At 40.2% G+C, this 21,491-nt stretch overlaps 1 protein-coding gene across 13 annotated transcripts in view; it reads left to right on the plus strand.

The window, feature by feature from the left end:
- ep400 (E1A binding protein p400) overlaps positions 1 to 21,491 on the plus strand; it is a 217,800-nt gene that overhangs the window by 52,733 nt on the left and 143,576 nt on the right. For all 13 annotated transcript variants that reach the window (XM_059994609.1, XM_059994601.1, XM_059994605.1 and 10 more), the window contains 4 exons: positions 14,096 to 14,511; positions 18,670 to 18,972; positions 20,347 to 20,532; positions 21,329 to 21,469. In XM_059994609.1, coding sequence (XP_059850592.1) covers positions 14,096 to 14,511; positions 18,670 to 18,972; positions 20,347 to 20,532; positions 21,329 to 21,469 — 1,046 coding nt within the window. The remainder of the gene's footprint in view (positions 1 to 14,095; positions 14,512 to 18,669; positions 18,973 to 20,346; positions 20,533 to 21,328; positions 21,470 to 21,491) is intronic.

A 21,491-nucleotide genomic window follows, 5' to 3' on the forward strand; every position in this document is an offset into this window, starting at 1 on the left:
TAAATATTTCTGTAAAAAATGTTTCAACTCAAAGGTATTGTAAAAAGTGTGAATATGAGAGAGAATATTTATCAACTAGTTGTTCAAAAGACATCAATCTGCCTTCTTTAAATAAATCCAAAAAAGAATTAATACCTTTATTTTTCCAAAGTAAAAAGAAGGATCACTCCAGGAAGGTTTAAAAAAGTAAATATGATCAATTATACTACAAAGTTTAAATATTTTAAGATTAAAAGCATTGCAGAACTGGAGTCAAATTTGTAGAGTGCTTAACCACAGGATATAGGTTTAAATTAGCAACTTTAGCTAATTGTATAGGTAGAGCAACTCCTAATAATGAAGTTAAATAAAACTGTTTCACAGCTCTCAGTTCCAGATCTACCCAAATTGGCCAATCGTTTCTATCACCCCAATATAACCAAAAGGACATATATCGCAAATTAACAGCCCAATAATATATTCTTAGATTAGGCAAAGCGAGACCTCCATCCCTTTTCAACTTTTGTAAATGACAGTTACTAATTCTTGGTCTTTTATTATCTCAAATAAAAGATAGAATAATAGAATCAATCTGATCAAAAAACTTCTTAGTCAAAAAAACAAGAATATTCTGAAATAGATATAAAAATTTTGGCAAAATCTTCATTTTAATTACATGAATACGACCAACAAGTGAAAATGTAAGTGGGCTCCATCTACTAAATGAGTACTTCATAGAGTCCACTAAAGGTGGAAAATTAGCTTTATAAAGATACTTATATTTTTTAGTAATTATGACACCTAAATATCTAGAAGAATCAGTAACTTTGAAAGGAATATTATCATATATAGAGACAGATTCATTTAAAGGAAGTAATTCACTTTTACTAAAATTTATATCCTGGAAAATTTCCAAATTTGTCAAATAATTTTAGCAAAGCAGGAATAGATTCTTCAGGCTTAGATATATATACCAATAAATCATCAGCGTAAAGAGCGATGTATTGAACCTGTTTTAGATGTTGGGACCACTCTCCTGAATCCTCTTCACACTCCCGGTCAGCAGGGGGCGGTATTGAACCTGTTTTAGATGTTGGGACCACTCTCCTGAATCCTGCTGTGCATGGTCTCATTCACAAAAATCCCATGAATATTTTTAGCTTCACGAAGAGCAATAGCAAGGGGTTCTAATATTAAATAACAAAGGACTTAATGGACAACCTTGTCTTGTCCTCCGTGATAGCTGAAAAAAGGAGACCTACAGTTATTAGTGACAACAGTAGCAATAGGAGTTTTATATATCATTTTAATCCAATTATTAAAATTAATACCAAAACCAAATTTTTCTAAAACATTAAATACATATTTCCATTCAACTCGGATCAAATGCTTTTTCAGCATCCAAAGATACAACACATTGTGGAGTTTTAGAAGAGGGCAAATATATAATGTTAAATGGTCTCCAAACATTTGAAAAAGAATAATGACCCTTTATAAAGCCTGTTTGATCTTTAAAAATGATTTTACCCAAAATACTCTCCAACCGATTGGCCATTATCTTTGAGAGAATCTTAGCATCAACATTCAATAATGAACTAGGTCTGTATGAGGCACAATAAGTAGGATCTTTATCCTTTTTGAGAATTAAAGAAATAGAAGCCTCGTAAAAAGTAGAGGGTAAGTCACTTTTCACAAAAGAATCTTTAAACATCTCCAACATATATGGAGAAAGCAATTTTCCAAATTTTTTATAAAATTCTAAGTCCTGGGGCCTTACCAGATTGCATTTGAAAAATATCTTTATGAGTTTCGGATTCAGTAATTTGGGCATCAAGAGTTTTTTGATCCTCAGCAGAAATTTTAGGAAAAGCAATCTTTCATAAAAAAGCATTCATTTCAGAAGAATCTACTGGACATTGAGATTTATAAAGTTCAGTATTAAAATCTTGAGAAATCTTATTAATTTCTTCATATTCCCGATCCAGGGTACCATCCTTTCTACGAATTTAATTTGTCTTTTGGCTCCAGCCAATTTTAATTGAGATGCAAGTAGTTTATTATTTTTATCTCTAAACATATAAAATTGGCTCTTTAACTTAAGTAGATAACCTTCAATTGGATGAGTTAATAATAGGTTATATTGTGATTGAAGTTCCACCCTTTTTTTAAATAAGTCAATATTAGAAGTGGCATAAATATTATCTAAATCTTTCATTTGTTTTAAAATTTTATCTAATTCTGCTTTAGTCTGTTTTTTAAGTTTAGCTGAATAAGAAATAATCTAACCACGTAAAAATGCTTTGAATATATCACATATAATTAATTTGGACATACCTCCTACCGTAAATTCCGGTGTATAAGCCGAGAAATTGGCCCTAAATTTTGGTCATAAAATTAGGGGATCGGCTTATACAGAGGGTGCCAACTTTGGAAAAACGAATACATGGAAGACAGGTCATATTTATTGGCTGTTTTTGAGTCAAATTCGTTCCACTGTCGTCGCATGAATTCTTTGAATGATTTGCTTAAACTCACATCTAGTGGCTGGAGCACGGAGATCAAACCACCGGGGATGATTGCAATGTCCGTATTTTCAGCTTTCAGTGCTGCTTTTGTCTCACCTGACAAGTGTGCTTTGAAGATGTCCCAAAGTAGTGACTTTTCCTTCCTGAAACCTTCGGGATGTCGATGCCACACCTCTTTAACCCACTTCAAGCAACTGGCTTTGTCCATCCGGCAGCGTTCTTGAACGTAAACAACACCCCCTGGGAATTTTCTGAGCAATCTTTGTTTTTTTTGTCTCAACACAAGATCACATCTATTCATAAATTGGGTGCACCAGCTTAGCGTAGCTTTGAAATTTTCGCTGACTTCATGGTGTTTTTCATCCCATTTCAATGTATCGTGACGATCACTGAAAATTCACCCACTCTAAAACTTTTTCTTCCAGTTCTGGCCACTGGCATGTTTTCCTGTAGTTTGCACATTTTGTCTTTAGCATTTCCCTCAGCATGTTCTCTGCTTTTCTCCACTCTCTCTCGTTTACGCTAAACTTCTTAGCAGCTGTAGAATTATTTCCTTTAGCAAGATCAACTGATGCCAGTATCGCATCGCATTAGTTTTAATCTTTTGTACATGGCGGTCGCAAACTCAATACTGAGTAGACGTATTGATCCCGCCAACCTGTGTTATGTTTTAACGAGATTCCGATGGGCGCTAGATAGTTTCACGGGGATTACAGTTCTGAGGATTCTTTACCATTGGAGACCTAATCCAAGATTTCCCTCCCTGACTTATTTATTAAGAAGTTGCTTATAACGCTCTACAATGTGTAGGCCTGTTTTCTTACCAGGTACTGGTTCACAAAATTTCCTGGTTCCGGATCCGTCAAAGCTGAGTACTGGCATGTGAGATCTTGTGATCTTTTCTGGTTAAGTCAAAAACCTCTACAAAAGGGGTCGGCTTATACAAAGGTAACATGAAAAAGGCACTTTTTTAACCTTGAAAATGGGGGGTTGACTTATACTCCGGAATATATGGTAAATCTTTAAAAAGAAAGAATTCTTTTATCTGGCTTTCAATAAAACTGATAAAATCAGAGTTTTACAATAAAGTCTAACATACACCATGGTGGACGGGCAAAAATGACATCATCAAATTCAAAGGACAAACTCAAAGGCACATGATCAGATATAGCAATAGTGTCATATTCACAGTTTTTAACATTAGGCAAAAGGCAGAGATCAATTAAAATATAATCAGTCCTCGAGTATATTTTATAGACATGCGAAAAAAAGGAATATTCTCTGTTATAAGGGTGCAAGTGCCTCCATAATTCGATCAACCCAAAATCAGTCAAAGAGGAGTTAATAACTGATGCAGAATGATTTGGAAGTCGCTGATTAGTTGAGCTCTTGTCAATCATAGGATTTAAACAACAGTTAAAATCCCCACCCATTATCAACATATATTCATTTAAATCCGGCAATAAAACAAATACTTTTTTAAAAAAAGAAGAATCATCTAAATTAGGACCATACAAATTGACCAAAACAACCTTTCTATTACAAATCATTCCTTTAACAATTAAAAATCTACTATTATAATCTGATTCAATATCCTCGAGTAAATATATTAGATTTAATAAAGATAGATACACCTTTAGTTTTACTCTGAGAAGTAGCATGGAGCTGTAATCCATTCCACCATCCAAAAAACCTATTTTGATCTCCCGCCCTGATATGCATCACCTGAGCAAAAATTATATCAGGTTGGAATCGATTAATAATTTTAAAAGTCTTTTTTCGTTTAATAGGATGATTCCAACCACGTACGTTCCAACTTATTACATTAATCCGTTTAATTGCCATACAATAATTTTATTCTAATTTACTTTATACATGTGCAGAACACATACCAATACGGGATTATCAAAAATGGCAGTGATGAATACAATCACATAAAAAACATGCATGCCCTGGAACCACCCAACGGGAAAAAACTCCTAACTCCTTTTTTCTGATTGTTGGGATGGGCAGCATACAGCACACAATGGTAAAATATCTGCAGCTGCTGAGTGTGTATTGCAGGATGCCTCTGTATTTTGCAGGTACTGGACTCTCATTCTCAGGCACGTACTGTCCTGTGTCTAACCCTTTTGCTGGCACTCAGCAACTGTGGTAAACTTGCAAGTTGGTGTCAGGAGACGTTTACTAGACTCTGTGCTGAAGTAGGGGTCTGTGGATGGGCTCCCTTTTTGGTTCAGATTGCTGTAGTCTTGCATTTATTGTTGGCATGTATAGTTTTTTTTTCTGTCTGCACATTGGTGTTTGATGGTCTTTTTTCATGGCTTCTTTTGTGTTTCTTTGTTTCGTGGCTGCCTGTAAGGAAATAAATCCCAAGGCTGTGTAATGTATACATACTGAAATTTTGAGAGAGAGAAGTATCAAGTCAGTCAGGATCCAAGACCTCTGGCCGTGGAAAATATCTGGCAGCTTTCTGTCTCTGAGGATGTTTTCTCTGTTTCAGGGTAAAACCTGAAAACTTGGCATTTTTCTAACAGGGGCCATCAGGATCTATAATAATCTGCACATTTGGGGAGTGGGAACCCTTGTAGTTGTGGAGAAGTTGCAGTAGTAAATGGCCGCCCTTGTGGATGCATGACAGCAGTCATTGGCTTCCGGATGGTCAACAGTACTATTACCTCCCCATCCTAATGGGGTCCTTGCTGAAATCAAATGAGAGGAAGATGTCCCTTCATGAAGAAAGGGCCTGGGTGATCTCTCTGATGCTGAGTGGCAGCTGCGTAAAGTAATCGTATGATGAGCAGATTGAACATGATCTGGATGGAAAGGCCAGTCCAGGCGTGAAAGCTTGGCCAAGGTCTTCTCACAGGATGCCACATTCCCTGTCGATAACTGCCTTCAGAAGCTCCAGCTTACAAATAATTTGTCTATCAGATTTACTGGGTGAGATGTGACATCTGAAGAACCTGTTGAACAATGCTCCTTGCAGATCAGTAAGTCTCTGCCTCATCCTACATTGAGTGGCTAGTCACTGCCATAAGTGGAGGTTGATCATTGTCGTCATCGTTCGTGCCGTGTGGTATGGCGTGAGTGTTCATGGTCTCATGACCATGATTTGTGATATGCATCACCTACTCCCATGGCTTCATGTGATCCTAATCGGAGGATAAGCAGGTGTTACACCTTGCCCAAGGGTGACCGGCAGGCTAGTGGAAGGAAGGAGCACCTTACATCACCTTTGGTAGAGCTGTATCTCAACCCAGCAAGTTGATAGGTTCTTGATTAGTAAGGTTGTCAAAGGTTACGGGGAGAAGGCAGGAGAATCGGGTTGAGAGGGATAATAATTTGGCCATGATGAGATGTTGGAGCAGACTTGATGGGCCAAATGGCCCAATTCTGCTCCTATGTCATATGGTTCAATGTGGATAGACTGTGATGTTGGAAGAAATGCCAATTCAGCACTCGGGATATTGGAAAGTGTTTTAACAACCTGTGACCAGTTATGAAGTTGTGTTGGATCACCTGCTGTCCACTGAGCATCCCTTATAACAGTGAGGTAAAGCAGCCATACAGAGCAGTGTGCTGCTAGTTCTAGGAAGATTATTCCTTATGGTTTGTAAGTTGCAGCAAGGACAAAATGAAATTGTGTGAATATTATTCTCATTGAGTACGTGTCTGGTGTTGGAAAAAGTCAAACTTGGTAAAAAAAAGAAAGTGCATGGAAAAGTCCGGTCCGGTTTACTGTCGGGTAACTGGATTTATAGATGAAAATGAATAATGTGTGGTCCAGTTTCTAGCATCATGTGCAATGTAGTACTTGTTCTACGACTATTGACTTGCATCAGCTTAATGTTCCCAAGCATTTCCTTCATGATCCTTTAACAGATCTCTTGTGATCACTACCTACATCTCACCATTGCTTGCAAGGAGTTTGTATGTTCTCCCCATGACTGTGGGGTTTCTCCAGGTGCTCTGGTTTCCGCCCACAGTCCAAAGACATATTGGCTATTTGATTAGGCTAGGGTTAAATTGGGGATTGCTGGGCAGTGTGGCTGAAAAAAATGGAGGGGACTGTTCAGTGCTCAGTAAGTAAATAAAATAAAAAAAATATATAAACTTCTAAAGTAATTTTACTGAATCAAGTTTGTTTAATTTCATTTCCTCTACTCAAGTGTAAAGGAGAACAAAATAATTCTTACTCTGGATCTGGTTGATAAGATAAAGAACATATTAGTAATAAAAATACAATAAATATAAATACATAAGTTAGCTTGCATGCATAGATTGATTATATGTCCATAAAGTGACAATAGGTACAGGTGTCTGTACATAAGGTGACGGACCAGAAATGGTAAAGTAGTGGTGTTGGGAGGGTTGTGTGGAAGGGTAAATTAGTGGGTGGAAGTGTTGATCAGCCTTACTGCTTGGGGAAAGTAACCTGTTTTTGAATCTGGTGGTCCTGGTGTGGATGCTATGTAGCCTTCTCCCTGATGGGAGTGGGACAAACAGCCCATGGACAGTGTGGATGGTATCCTGAAGGGAGCGTGGCATTTGGTCCCTTGCTTCTGTACTCGCTCTACACAAAATCCCACCAGTCAAATTCCGCTGACTTCTTTCCTTTGCCCTGGAAAATCTTTCCCTTCTGTTCAGCTTCCTCTCTGAATGGCATGGTTGCAGCTAAAAACCCAAAAGATAAACATAACTTTAACATAAATTTTCTTAGCCTTTACTGATGTGAATTTATTTTCTTTTAATCCTCCTCATGGGATTCAACCTGGGCATTTGAGGATTTATTGCATGGTGAATATATTGTGTATTATATAGTTCCATGAATTAAGCTAACAGGGCCACTGGCAACTCTTCTTTTTCCACAGACCTCTGAATGCTGCATGTTTGGTACTGGCATTGAAGGGAATGTGGGAGATTTCTGACAGGGTCTGATCTGTGTTTGCCAGTTCACAGTTGCCAGTAAACTCAATAAAGCAATTTTGTTGCATTGTTTAAATTGTCTGGGAATTTTCTGTTTCTTGAATTATTCACTAATAAACTCCTGGTCTGATTTAACAAATGTGTGCGTTTCTCTCTGCAGCATGGCATCGTGCTCTGTTGAACGTTTCAAAGTGTGATCTATAAATATGCTTTGGTAGCATCTTATCCTCCTGCGGTGTATGGAGTAGGTCGCAGTGGTGTCAGTACTGTTCATTTTAGAGAAAAACTGTCAAAGACTGCCAGGAAATCAATTGCTGACTTACAGAATGGAAATTCTACCAAGGAGTCTTGCCTTTTCCGATGTGCTGAAAAGGGTCTGTTTACTGCCGGTCATTTGGATTTAAAAGTTGGTTTATACCGTTGAACTGCTTGGAATTTTATGACTTTTCTTTCAGTGTGACTTTACAGAGAATCAGCATGTTCAGTGTTGAAGAAGAATGTTCTGCCAATGATGAATCCTGAGAGAAATTAGTTCTGTATCTCTGACCTTTTCCGTGCAGATCTGCAGTATCTCCAATTTACTTCACAGGAGGGTTTCCAACCTTTTTTATGCCATTTACCATTAACTGTGGGGCTCCTGGACTCCAGTTAGGAATACCGGCTTTATACCATTACTGAAGAACGTGTTTCCATCCCCCTTGTCTGCTTGTGTTTTCCAGATTATTAATGCTAACTACAAACTATCCTAGTCAGTTTACTTGTTCTTTAGTTAATCATTGTGAATTTGTATGTCTGGTTACTGGCTCACATGCCATGGGAATATTTCTTTCATTTAGAACATTTAGAACAGTATAGCACATTACAGGCCATTTGGTCCATGATGATGTGCTGACCTCTTAACCTACTCCAAGATCAATCTAACTTTTCCCTCCTATATTGTCCTCTGTTTTTCTATCATCCATGTGCCTTTCTAAGAGTTTCTTAAATGCCTCTAATTTATCTGCCTCTACCACCACCCTCGGCAGCACATTCTACTCACTCACCAATGTCTGTGTAAAAATGATGTAATGCTCTCACCAGAGTTCATATGCCAGCTTAGCTCGTTAGCTAACCCTTCTAACAGCTCCATGACTCGCGGTGAGCAGACCACATTTCTAAACAATATATGTCTAGAGTTGGTATAGGAACATAGAAAATAGGTGCAGGAGTAGGCCATTTGGCCCTTTGAGCCTGGACTGCCATTCAGTATGATCATGGCTGATCATCCAACTCAGAACCCTGTACCTGCTTTCTCTCCATACCCCTGATCCCTTTAGCCACAAGGGCCATATCTAACTTCCTGTTAAATATAGCCAATGAACTGGCCTCAACTGTTTCCTGTGGCAGAGAATTCCTCAGATTCACCACTCTCTGTGTGAAGAAGTTTTTCCTCATCTCGGTCCTAAAAGGCTTCCCCTTTATCCTTAAACTGTGACCCCTCGTTCTGGACTTCCCCAACATCGGAAACAATCTTCCTGCATCTAGCCTGTCCAATCCCTTTGGAATTTTAAACGTTTCAATAAGATCCCCCCTCAATCTTCTAAATTCCAGTGAGTATAAGTCTAGTCGATCCAGTCTTTCTTCATTTGAAAGTCCTGTCATCCCAGGAATCAATCTGATGAGCCTTCTCTGTACTCCCTCTATGGCAAGAATGTCTTTCCTCAGATTAGGGGACCAAAACTGCACACAATATTCTAGGTGCGGTCTCACCAAGGCCTTGTACAACTGCAGTAGAACCTCCCTGCTCCTGTACTCAAATCCTTTTGCTATGAATGCCAACATACCATTTGCCTTTTTCACCACCTGCTGTACCTGCATGGCCACTTTCAATGACTGGTGTACAATGACACCCAGGTCTCGTTGCACCTCCCCTTTTCCTAATCGGCCACCGTTCAGATAATAATCTGTTTTCCTGTTCTTGCAACCAAAGTGGATAACCTCACATTTATCCACATTAAATTGCATCTGCCATGAATTTGCCCACTCACCTAACCTATCCAGGTCACCCTGCATCCTCCTCACAGCTAACACCGCTGCCCAGCTTTGTATCATCTGCAAACTTGGAGATGCTGCATTTTAATTCCCTCGTCTAAATCATTAATATATATTGTAAACAACTGGGGTCCCAGCACTGCGCCTTGCAGTACCCCACTACTCACTGCCTGCCATTCTGAAAAGGTCCCGTTTACTGCCACTCTTTGCTTCCTGTCTGCCAACCAATTCTCTATCCATATCAATACCATACCCCCAATACCATGTGCTTTAAGTTTGCACAATAATCTCCTGTGTGGGACCTTGTCAAAAGCCTTTTGAAAATCTAAATATACCACATCCACTGGCTCTCCCCTATCCACTCTACTAGTTACATCTTCAAAAAATTCTATCAGATTCATCAGACATGATTTTCCTTTCACAAATCCGTGCTGACTTTGTCCGATGATTTCATCTCTTTCCAAATGTGCTGTTATCACATCTTTGATAACCGACTCTAGCATTTTCCCCACCACCGATGTCAGACTAACCGGTCTATAATTCCCCGGTTTCTCTCTCCCTCCTTTTTTAATAAGCGGGGTTACATTAGCCACCCTCCAATCCTCAGGTACTAATCCAGAATCTAAGGAGTTTTGAAAAATTATCACCGATGCATCCACTATTTCTTGGGCTTCTTCCTTAAGCACTCTGGGATACAGACCATCTGGTCCTGGGGATTTATCTGCCTTTAATCCCTTCAATTTACCTAACACCACTTCCCTACTAACATGTATTTCCTTCAATTCCCCCATCTCACTAGACCCTCGGTCCCTTACTATTTCTGGAAGATTATTTATGTCCTCCTTAGTGAAGACAGAACCAAAGTAGTTATTCAATTGGTCTGCTATGTCTTTGTTCCCTATGATCAATTCACCTGTTTCTGACTGTAAAGGACCTACATTTGTCTTGACCAATCTTTTTCTTTTCACATATCTATAAAAGCTTTTACAGTCAGTTTTTATGTTCCCTGCCAGCTTTCTCTCATAATCTTTTTTCCATTTCCTAATTAAGCCCTTTGTCCTCCTCTGCTGGTCTCTGAATTTCTCCCAGTCCTCAGGTGTGCCGCTTTTTTTTGCTAATTTATATGTTTCTTCTTTGGACTTGATACTATCCCTAATTTCCCTTGTCAGCCACGGGTGCACTACCTTCCCTGGTTTATTCTTTTGCCAAACTGGGATGAACAATTGTTGTAGTTCATCCATGCGATCTTTAAATGCTTGCCATTGCATATCCACCGTCAACTCTTTAAGTATCATTTGCCAGTCTATCTTAGCTAATTCACGTCTCATACCTTCAAAGTTACCCTTCTTTAAGTTCAGAATCTTTTTTTCTGAATTAACTATGTCACTCTCCATCTTAATGAAGAATTCCACCATATTATGGTCACTCTTACCCAAGGGGCCTCGCACGACAAGATTGCTAACTAACCCTTCCTCATTGCTCAATACCCAATCTAGAATGGCCTGCTCTCTAGTTGATTCCTTGACATGTTGGTTCAGAAAACCATCCCGCATACATTCCAAGAAATCCTCTTCCTCAGCACCCTTACCAATTTGGTTCACCCAATCTATATTTAGATTGAAGTCACCCATTATAACTACTGTTCCTTTATTGCACGCATTTCTAATTCCCTGTCTAATGCTATCCCCAACCTCACTACTACTGTTAGGTGGCCTGTACACAACTCCCACCAGCGTTTTCTGCCCCGTAGTGTTATGCAGCTCTACCCATATCAATTCCACATCCTCCAGGCTAATGTCCTTCTTTTCTATTGTGTTAATGATTTGGGGTTCAACCAAACAAGAATGTTGGGAATTCCAATTAAAGGAACCTCAATTTGAGCGAATGCTGTGTATATACTGCCCAAACACAATTAGCAGTTGCCATGAAATATCAGATCATGCACCAGCATAAAATTATAAATGAAGTGCTTTATCAAACAGTTAATTAAAAAAAGAAATGCCCATTACAGTTGAACCAGTCTAAATGAGCACTTTGGTGCTCATGAGCAACGTTGGTGCTCATTTCTGTAGTGATTGGGTGTACCACTTTACTCAGGGTGCTGAATTTTCATCACCAATCACAGATAGAACTTCCCTTCTTGGACTACTTCGTCCCATGAACTACTCCTTGCATTCAGTTCTCCCCTTTGGATAGGATTCTACAGGCTTCTTCCCTGATCTGCTCCTCTTTGCATCTCCCACCAAAAGACCACAAACCTAACTACTGTCCATCAGTAATCTCTTTCCACCCAACTCTCTCAAGAACCTGTTCTCCATCCCACCATCCTGATTGGCTGACATAATATTCCTACGTTGGACAGCGTGGTTCCTTTAGCTGAAACCAAAACACTCTCACCAGCAGGACACACACACTGCTTTTGCATAAAACTGCTAAAATAAAATGCCTCACAGCATAGCAGTGGAAATCTTAATCAGGGCATTACAAAGAGCTTTCCTCCAATTACCTTAAAGTCATAAATATTAGAAAATCTTCAGATGCTGTAAATCGAAAGCAACACACAAAGTGCTGGCGGAACTCAACAGGTCAGGCAACAGCAATGAAAGTGAATAAAGAGTCAATGTTTCAGGCCGAGACCCTTATTCAGGACTGAAGAAAAGTCTCTGCCTGAAACATCAACTGTCCAATCTATACATATCACTAAACTCCTTCAATCCTAGTAAATGTATGCACTTGCTCTAAAACCTCAGCTCCATCATGGATACTAACCCCTTCCCCCCCACCCCCAACATTGAGGACAGCTTCAAAAGGCAATGCCATAAAAAGGGGACATCCATTATCAAGGACGCCTATCCAGGGCATTCCCTCTTTTGCTACCATGGGACAGGAGCCTGAAGACACACACTCAGTGTTTTAGGACCAGCTTTTTCCCCAATGCAATCAGATTTCTGAATGGATATGAACATGATCTCTTTTTTTTTAATCCTTTTATAACCATGTAACAATTACAACATGGAGACAGGCCATCTTGGCCCTTCTAGTCTGTGCCAAACGATTACTCTCACCTAGTCCCACCTACCTGAACTCAGCCCATAACCCTCCATTCCTGTCTATATGCTTGTCCAATTTTTTTTTAAATGACAAAATTGAACCTGCCTCTACCACTTCTAGTGGAAGCTCGTTCCACACAGCTACCACTCTCTGAGTAAAGAAGTTCCCCCTCGTGTTACCCCTAAACTTTTGCCCCTTAACTCTTAACTCATGTCCTCTTGTTTGAATCTCCCCTACTCTCAATGGAAAAAGCCTATCCATGTCTATCCCCCTCATAATTTTAAATACCTCTATCAAGTCCCCCCTCAACCTTCTACGCTCCAAAGAATAAAGACCTAACTTGTTCAACTTTTCTCTGTAACTTAGGTGCTGAAACCCAGGTAACATTCTAGTAAATCTCCTCTGTACTCACTCTATTTTGTTGGCATATTTCCTATAATTCGGTGACCAGAACTGTACACAATACAAATTTGGCCTCACCAATGTCTTGTACAATTTTAACATTACATCCCAACTCCTATACTCAATGCTCTGATTTATAAAGGCCAACATACCAAAAGCTTTCTTCACCACCCTATCCACATGAGATTCCACCTTCAGGGAACTATGCACCATTATTCCTAGATCACTGCATTCCTCAATGCGCTACCGTTTACCATGTATGTCCTATTTTGATTAGTCCTACTTGATTAGTGTAGTCCTTTGATTTGTGCTACTTACTTAATTTATTTTTCATAAATACAGTACTGTACATAAATCATAGACAGATATACTGGGTCCCTAAAGACTTTTATGTATTACACTATACTGCTCCCACAAAAAAAAAGAAAATTTCATGACATGTGAGTGATGATAAACCTGAAGCTGATATGGGTTTCTATTGTGGGCTGTGAGTGGGAAGGAGGCAGGGAGAGGGAAATCATGACTGGGAAAAGGGGAAGGGAGAGGGGAGGGAGGCATTCTGTAATGATCAATAAACCAATTGTTTGGAATCAAATGGCCTTGTCTGGAGTCTCGGTGATGGGTGTGGCTACTTCTTCTGGTACTTCTTCTCTATCCCACTGCGGTCCACCCTCGTTGTTCCCAACATTCTTTGCTTCCTCCACTTTATAAACTTGCTCTTTGCTCCACGTTGACAAATGCAACATAGTGTAAAAGTCTTAGGCATCCTAGCTATATATATGTGCCTAAAACTTTTGCACAGTACTGTATAGTGTACTTATTGCAATTTATAGATTTTTTATTATGTATGACAATTTTCACAGCATATGCCGGTGAGATTAGACCTGATTCTGATTGATTATTGAAGGCATTATATCCTGAATTGGACAGCTAACTGCTACCACTACCTAACCATTGTTTTATGAAGACCTTACATAACCTCCTTCCCTCTGCTTCTTTAGAGCCTATGATTATGTAGTTTCGACGTTAGGAGGTGTTTCAAAGCCTGGCACTGTGTGTGGATATTTTTACATTTTGCTGATAGCATTTGTTCACCATTTACTAGATGTAGTTGAATGAGTTCAGACAAGAACAAGCATCACTGACTGCATGTCCTTTGTGCTTAAACGTCTCTGCAGGTGGAATGCCGCCCACTCCTCAGACGATACAGCTCACGGGCCAGAAACAAAGCCAACAGCAGTACGATCCTTCCAAAGGGCCGCCGGTGCAGAATGCTGCCAGCCTGCATACACCTCCACCTCAGCTGCCTGCCAGACCTACGTCTATACCGTTGACCCCAATCCCAGCCGCCATTCAGTTGGCACAACAGCACATGGTTGAAACCCAGCTCCAGCCTCAGTCCATCCTCCAGGCTCAGGCCCCGGCTCAGAACCTCCTTCAGGTCAAGAGCCAGCCGCAGCCCATTTCCTTGTCTCAGTCTCAGACTCAGCTCCAGTCTCAGCTCCAGCAGCAGGTACAAGCTCCTCTTCACGTACCAATGCAAACTCAGCCATCAGCACAACTTCAACAGTCACAAGCACACCCTCCACAACAGGTAAATATTCTGCCTCTTTGGATCAAATGTACTTGTGGTAATGAATAATGCTTACTGTGCAACATAACTAAACCAGATTTCAGCTTTGTTATAATTTAGAATGCATTTGCATTTTATACTTCGCTGTTTTAAAAACAGAAGCTGCTTTTATGATCTTTCTGGCTTCCTTCTTGCCCCTTCTCTTCTCACCTACCTATCACCTCCCTTTGGTACTCCTCATTTCCTTTCTCTCATGGTCCTCTGTCCTGTCCTATCAGATTCTTCCTTCTCCAGTCCTTTACCTTCTCTGCCAATCACCTCCCAGCATCTCTCCTTATCCACACTCCCCTCACCCATTCACCTCACTCCTCACCTGGCTTCACCTACCACTTTCTAGCTTGTACTTCCCCCTTCCCTCCACCTTTTTATTCTAGCTACTTCCCCCTTACTTCCCAGTCCTGATTAAGTAAGTAAGTAAATTTTTATTGTCTGAGTGCATATACAACCCTGAGATTATTTTTCCTGCAGGCATACTCAATAACTCTATAGATTAGTAAGCATAACAGGATCAATGAAAGATCAGCCAGAAGGCACTAACTGTGCAAATGCAAATATAAATAAATAGCAACAAGTAACGAGAGCATGAAATAACAAGAGTCCTTAAAGTGGTATCATTGTATGTGGGAGCATCTCAATAGATGAGTGTAATTATCCCCTTTTGTTCAAGAACCTGATGGTTGAGGGATAGTAACTGTTCTTTAATATGGTGGTGTGAGTGCTGAAGCTCCTGTATCTTCTACCTAATGGCAGTAGTGAAAAGAGAGTATGGCTGGTTGGTGGGTATCTCTGATAATGGATGCTGCTTTCCTACGACAGCATTTCATGTAAATGTACTGAAGGGTCTTGGCCCAAAACACCAACTCTTTATTCCTTTCCATGGATCAGGAGCTGTCAACCTTTTTTTTCAAATGCCTTGGACCCCTACTGTTAACCGAGGGGTCTGTGGACCGCAGTTTGGAAATTCCTGCCATAGATGCTGCCTCCCCTGCGGAGTTCCACCTTGTGTGAATTACTCTGGATTTCCAGTATCTGTTGAATCTCTTGTGTTTATGTTTTTATGATCTGCAGCCCAAACTATTTCTGGTTTCCAGTTTGAATGCAATGAAAGGCATTGGAGTTGATGCACTAAGGTGGCATGCAGTGTAACTGTGGATGATTGTCTTGTGTTCGCGAGACCCTGTTCGAAATCGATAATATAAGATGCCACCGGCACGTTTCCCTTATTTGGTGGCACAACAGGTGGTGGGGAAGTTGCATGGACTCAATTATAGTGAGGATTAGACCTCAAGCTGCTGGAAGCTGTACCTTCAATTTACCGGACATGTTGCTCAGGGTGTTGGGCTACATATTTGTGTTTTTTTTGCATGACTATGTTTGTTTTTGCTCACTATTTTGAATGTGCTGTGTATGTTTTGCACCTTGGCCCCAGAAGAGCGCTATTTCATTCTGTTGTATCCATGTACATTTGAATGATAATTAAACTTGATTTGATTTGATACTGATTTGATCTTGGAATCTTGACATAGTAACAACTGATCTAAGTCCATCAAATCTGTGTGTATGGAGAGACGAGAGTGCAGATACTGGAATCTGGAACTGGAAGTTCTGGAGGAACTTGGCAGATCAAGGGGGAGGGAAGGAATTGTCGTTGTTTAGGGAATAAATCCTGCACAGGACTGGGGTAGAGAGGCAAGATGGCCAGAATAAGGAGAAGGGGGAAGTGATGAGACAGGAGTCTGTGGTGATCGCTGGGGTGTAAGGTGACAGGCAGTTTGTGCTGGCGAGGGGAGCAAAAGTGGAGTTGGAAAACTCTGGTAGGTAAATGTGGCAGCAAGGGAGCGTAATGGTACCACAGTGCTTCACAGTACAGATGACCCAGATTCAGTTCGCTCCGCTGCCTCGAAGGAGTTTATACATTCTCTTCATGACTTCAGGGTTTCCTCTGAGTGTTCTGATTTCCTTCCATGGTTCAAAGACATACCGATTGGTAGGTTAATTGTCATTGAAAATTGTCCTGTGATTAGGCTAGGATTAAATCAGGGGATTGCTGGTCAGCATGACTCGAAAGGCCAGTAATTAACTAAATAAATAATATAGATTATTAATAGATCGAGGCAGACAGCATGGGGAAAATCTGTCAGTTCTTTGGTAGAACAACAATTAATCCCACATTATTTCTCTTTTCCTCCCAAAAAATACAGGTTTAAAAAATTGTTTACACATTAACTTGGGTGGCAGGATAGAGAGGTGTCTCTACCAAAGGGGATGTAAGGCACTCCTTCCCTCCACTAACCTGCAGGTCACCCTTGGGCAAGGTGTTGCACCTGCTTAGCCCTCCCCCCCCACCCCCCTGATCAGGGTGTCATGAAGCCAAGGGAGCAGGTGATGGATGGTCGTATGAGCATCCGGTACGTATCACAAGTCCTGGTTAGGTGACCACTGACAGCAGGCAGACAATCTCTGAAGAATATTGATAATGGCTGGGGTTACCCGTCTTGTAAAGACTGCCCAGAAGGCGGCGATGGTAAACCACTTCTGTAGAAAAATCTGCCAAGAACAATCATGGTCATGAGACCACGATTGCCCACATCATACGACATGGCACCTAATGATAATGATGATGATGCATCAACTGTTTAGCAAAACCTTATTTGAAGTCTTGAGTCCATAGTCACCATCTTTCAGATTTGACATTCCAAATCTTAACCATTGTATTAAATTAACATTCAGCACTAAATAATATTAAGTATTTTTTCTGAAGCTGCTAGATTAAGTCCACAGCTACGTAGCTAGTTCAGAGTTTTTTTCTGCAGATTGGATGCTTGTAGGGCTTTTTGTGAATTTTATTGTGTTTCTTTGTTTTATGGCTGCCTGCAAGAGGATGAATCTCAAGGTTGTATATGATATACATACTTTGATAATAAATGTACTTCAAACTTCACATTTCTAGCAGCTTCAGAAAAAATACTTAATATTATTTAGTGCTGAATGTTAATTTAATACAATGGTTAAGATTTGGAATGTCAAATCTGAAAGACTAACTAGATTTGGGCTAAAGGTTTTAAGTTTCAAACTTACACGGTTTTGTATAATCAGCCATTCCATTCTTGTAGCTCATTTTTTAGCATTAGGGTTTTAACTCTTCCATTGGCAAGTCTGTTTCATTCGTCACCTCTTCCCCACCTACATTACTTATTGTAGAGTCAGTGTGTGATTAAACATGGAAACAGTTCCAGTGACCCCACAATGGTCAAACACCCATTTATACTGACTGTAAACTACCCCTTTCCTCAGACTCGATCACAAATTGGTTTTCCAATTTCATTGCCCTGTCTAGACCTTTGGCAATTCAAGATTGCTTTATCTCATTTCCTGCACACAAGTGTAAGGAGAACAAAATAATTGTGTCTCAGGTCCAATGCAGCACAAAAAAAAACAATAAATAAAGAACACAATATCAATAATTTTAAAAAAGGTATAAATACATTAGAAAGCTTATATTCATAGATTGGATGGCATGATAGCATAGTGGTTAACACAACGCTTTACAGTACAGGCGACTTGGGTTCAATTCCTGCTGTTGCCTGTAAGGAGTTTCTGTGTTTTCCCCTTGAGTATGTGGATTCCCCACCGTCCAGAGACCCACTGGTTGGTAGGTTAATTGATCATTGTAACCTGTCCTATGATTAGGCTAGGTTTAAATCTATGGGTTGCTGGCAGCGTGCACTGGACCTCAATAAATAACTAAGATTGTATGTCTATGATGTGACGCTAGGCTGTTCATAAGGTGACTGATGGGAAACAAAGTAGTGGTGGAGTTAATGGGTGGAGGAGTTGATCAACCTTACTGCTTGTGGAAAATAGTGATTTTTCTTTCCCTAGTTATGAAATACTTCCACATAGGTCCCTCTCCTGTAAAACTTCAATGAAATTCATTTTGGATTTTCCTTTTTTTCCCCCTGATTTGGTATCAATTCTGTGTTACATTGCCCTGCATCCTTCAAATATGCTTGTGCAAGTGTTTTGGCAGTGTAAGCAGTCCAATTTACCAGTGATGTTGCAGCTTGTGTAGAATACGTGGATTTCTCTTTGTTGTGTGTATTCTTTTATTTCATCTAGACTGTGACGTTGATGCGATCAACAAGTGAGACCGGCCAAGCATGCCAACGACTGATAGCCAACTCACAGCCTACCTCATCTGCGCCACAAGTGACCCTTTCAGGGACAGTTTCCTCTGCTCCTGCACATCAGCCGTTGACTAATCGGCCATCATCACCCATTTTGCAGTCCAAGCCTCAAGGGTTGGTTAGCTTATCTGCTATAGCACCGCCGAAGGCCCAAGTGGTACTACAGAATTCAGCACTAGCTTCCCAGGAAAACACTACGAATGCACAAGATAAAGTTGTTGAACAAGTCAAACAGGTGGGTACGGTGTTTGTAGTTCGGGCCTTTAACTGTGTCTCAATTACAGTGTTTGTCAACTAGAAGAATGCAAGAAGTGGAAGCAGGTTAGGCTATTCAAATGCTCAATGTTTAGTATGGTCATGTCTTTTCATTTATCTTACTAACCCTTTATCCCTTGCATTCCTTGGTATTGAAAAAACTTAAGAAGGTGGTTAAGAAAGCATATGGCATGCTTGCACTTATTAGATGAGGCATTGATTTCAAAAGTCAGAAGTTATGTTGAAAGTTTATAAAACAAGTTGGGCCGCATCTGGAGTATTGCCCCATTAGAGGAAGGATGTCAGGTCTTTGCGGAGGGTGCAGAAGAGGTTTACCAGGATGCTGCTTGGTTCAGAGGGCATGTGCGATTATGAGAGGCTAGATAAATATAGGTCGTTTTCTCTGAAGTGGCAGAGCCTGAGGGGAGATATGATAAAGATTTATAAGATTATGAGAGGCATAGATAGAGCAGACAGCTAGTATCTTTTTCCCAGGGTTAAATATCAGATACCAGAGGGCATGAATTTAAGGTGAGGGGGTAACTTCACAGGAGATGTAAGGTGTGAGTTTTTTTTCCCCCCCACACAGAGTGATGGGTACTTTTTCCCAGGGTTGAAATGTCTAATACCAGAGGGCATGCATTAAAGATGAGAGGGGGCAATTTCAAAGGGGGTGTAAGGGGTAAGTTTTATGCTTCGGAAAAGCAAAAAGGGAATTTGCACATTTTATTTTGTTTGAAATACGGCTATGTTTAAATCAGGATGTTGCTGGAATGGCATTTATCCGTGTTAGGCCTGAGTCCCTCTGAGCCTTTCCAATCCAAGTACATGTCTAAATACCTTTTAATAGTTGTTTCCACCACCTTCTCTGCGTGGGTAAAATATTACCCCTCGGATCTGCCTTGTATTTCTTCTTTTTCACCTTAAACCTTTGCCCTGTACTTTTAAACTGGGGAGAAAGATTCTAACTAGCCATCTTATCAACACCCCTCATAATTTTATAAATCTCCAAAACAAAGGTTCTCAGCTGTTTTTTTATGCCTTGGACCCCTACATTTATCAGAGGGGTCTGTGGAACCCAGGTTGGGAAACTCTGTCCTATCAGGTCACCCTCAGCCTTTCCAATGAGAATAAAAGCATTTTATCTAATTTCTCCTTATAACTACAGCTCTCCACACAGCAGATAACATCCTTGTGATTCTCTTTGCATACTCCCTATTGCTCCAACCCTCTTCAGGTAGTGTGGTAACTCAAACTGTACTCTGTGATGTAAATACTCGAGTTTCCAAAGTGAGCCTGCACTTTGCCCAACCTCTCATCTGCCTGTATCCTCCTTCACTCGTTTCACTGTTAGGAAAACCAGATACACCAAAGGATTTCAGAGCTGAGAAAAGAAGGGTTGTGGTCAATGAGAAGGCTACCACGACTCCAGGAAGCACCCCGGCCAAAATCTCACTGGGACTACTTGCTGGAAGAAATGCAGTGGATGGCGGCAGATTTTGCTCAAGAAAGGAGGTGGAAGATGGGCATTGCCAAAAAGGTAATTGTGTGTCCAGCCTCAAAGAACCGAAGAACGTGTGTTTATACATTCTTGTATGCCTCCCTCAGGTACCAATGTAGTGTAGCAGTTCACATGACACTATTACAGCTTGGGGCTTTGGAATTGGGAGTTCAGTTCCGGCCTCCTCTGTAAGCAGTTCGTGTATGTGCCCTCATGATCGTGTGTGTTTCTTCCGGGTGCTCTGGTTTCCTCCCACAGTCCAAAGACATGCTGGTTGATAGGTTAATTGATCATTGTAAATTGTCCCATGATTAGTTAAATAAATGGGTTGCTGGACGGTGTGGTTCGTTGGGCCAAAAGGGCCTGTTCTGTACTGTATCTCTAAATAAATAACACATCCAACATCCATTGAGGTGCATTGGCTGATGTCATATTGGGAAGCACAGCAATTCAGTCCAAGTAAATATGGGTTGAAATTAAAGTTCCAAGTAAATTTATTATCAAAGTACTTATATGTTACCATATGCAACTTGGAGATTCATTTTCTTGTGGGCATACTCAATAAATCTAGAGAATAATAACCATAACAGAATCAGTTAAAGATTGTCCAACTAGGGCATTCAAACAAAGTGCAGAAGACAACAAACTACAAGTACAAAAGAAGAAATAATAACAAATAAATAAGCAATACATATTGAGAACATGAACATGGGAGGAAAATAATGTTTGGAAGTGTTATTGGTAATAAAAGTATTAAACTTAATCATTGTTCCTTTTTATGTTGTGTGGAAATACAGATTTTGCAAACTATTCAGCCATTGTTTTTTGTAACCAGCTTGCACGAACTGTTGTACGTCATCATGAAGAACAGAAGCTGAACGAAGAACGAGCCAAGAGAGAAGAACATGCCAAATTGAGAAGAAAAGCGGCCTTGGTCGCAAGAGAAGTGTTGCACTTTTGGCGTAATATCGAGAAGGTAAAATATGTGAAGATTTTAC

The sequence above is a fragment of the Hypanus sabinus genome, chromosome 18 (assembly GCF_030144855.1).
Source record: "Hypanus sabinus isolate sHypSab1 chromosome 18, sHypSab1.hap1, whole genome shotgun sequence".
Taxonomy (NCBI): Eukaryota; Metazoa; Chordata; class Chondrichthyes; order Myliobatiformes; family Dasyatidae; genus Hypanus; species Hypanus sabinus.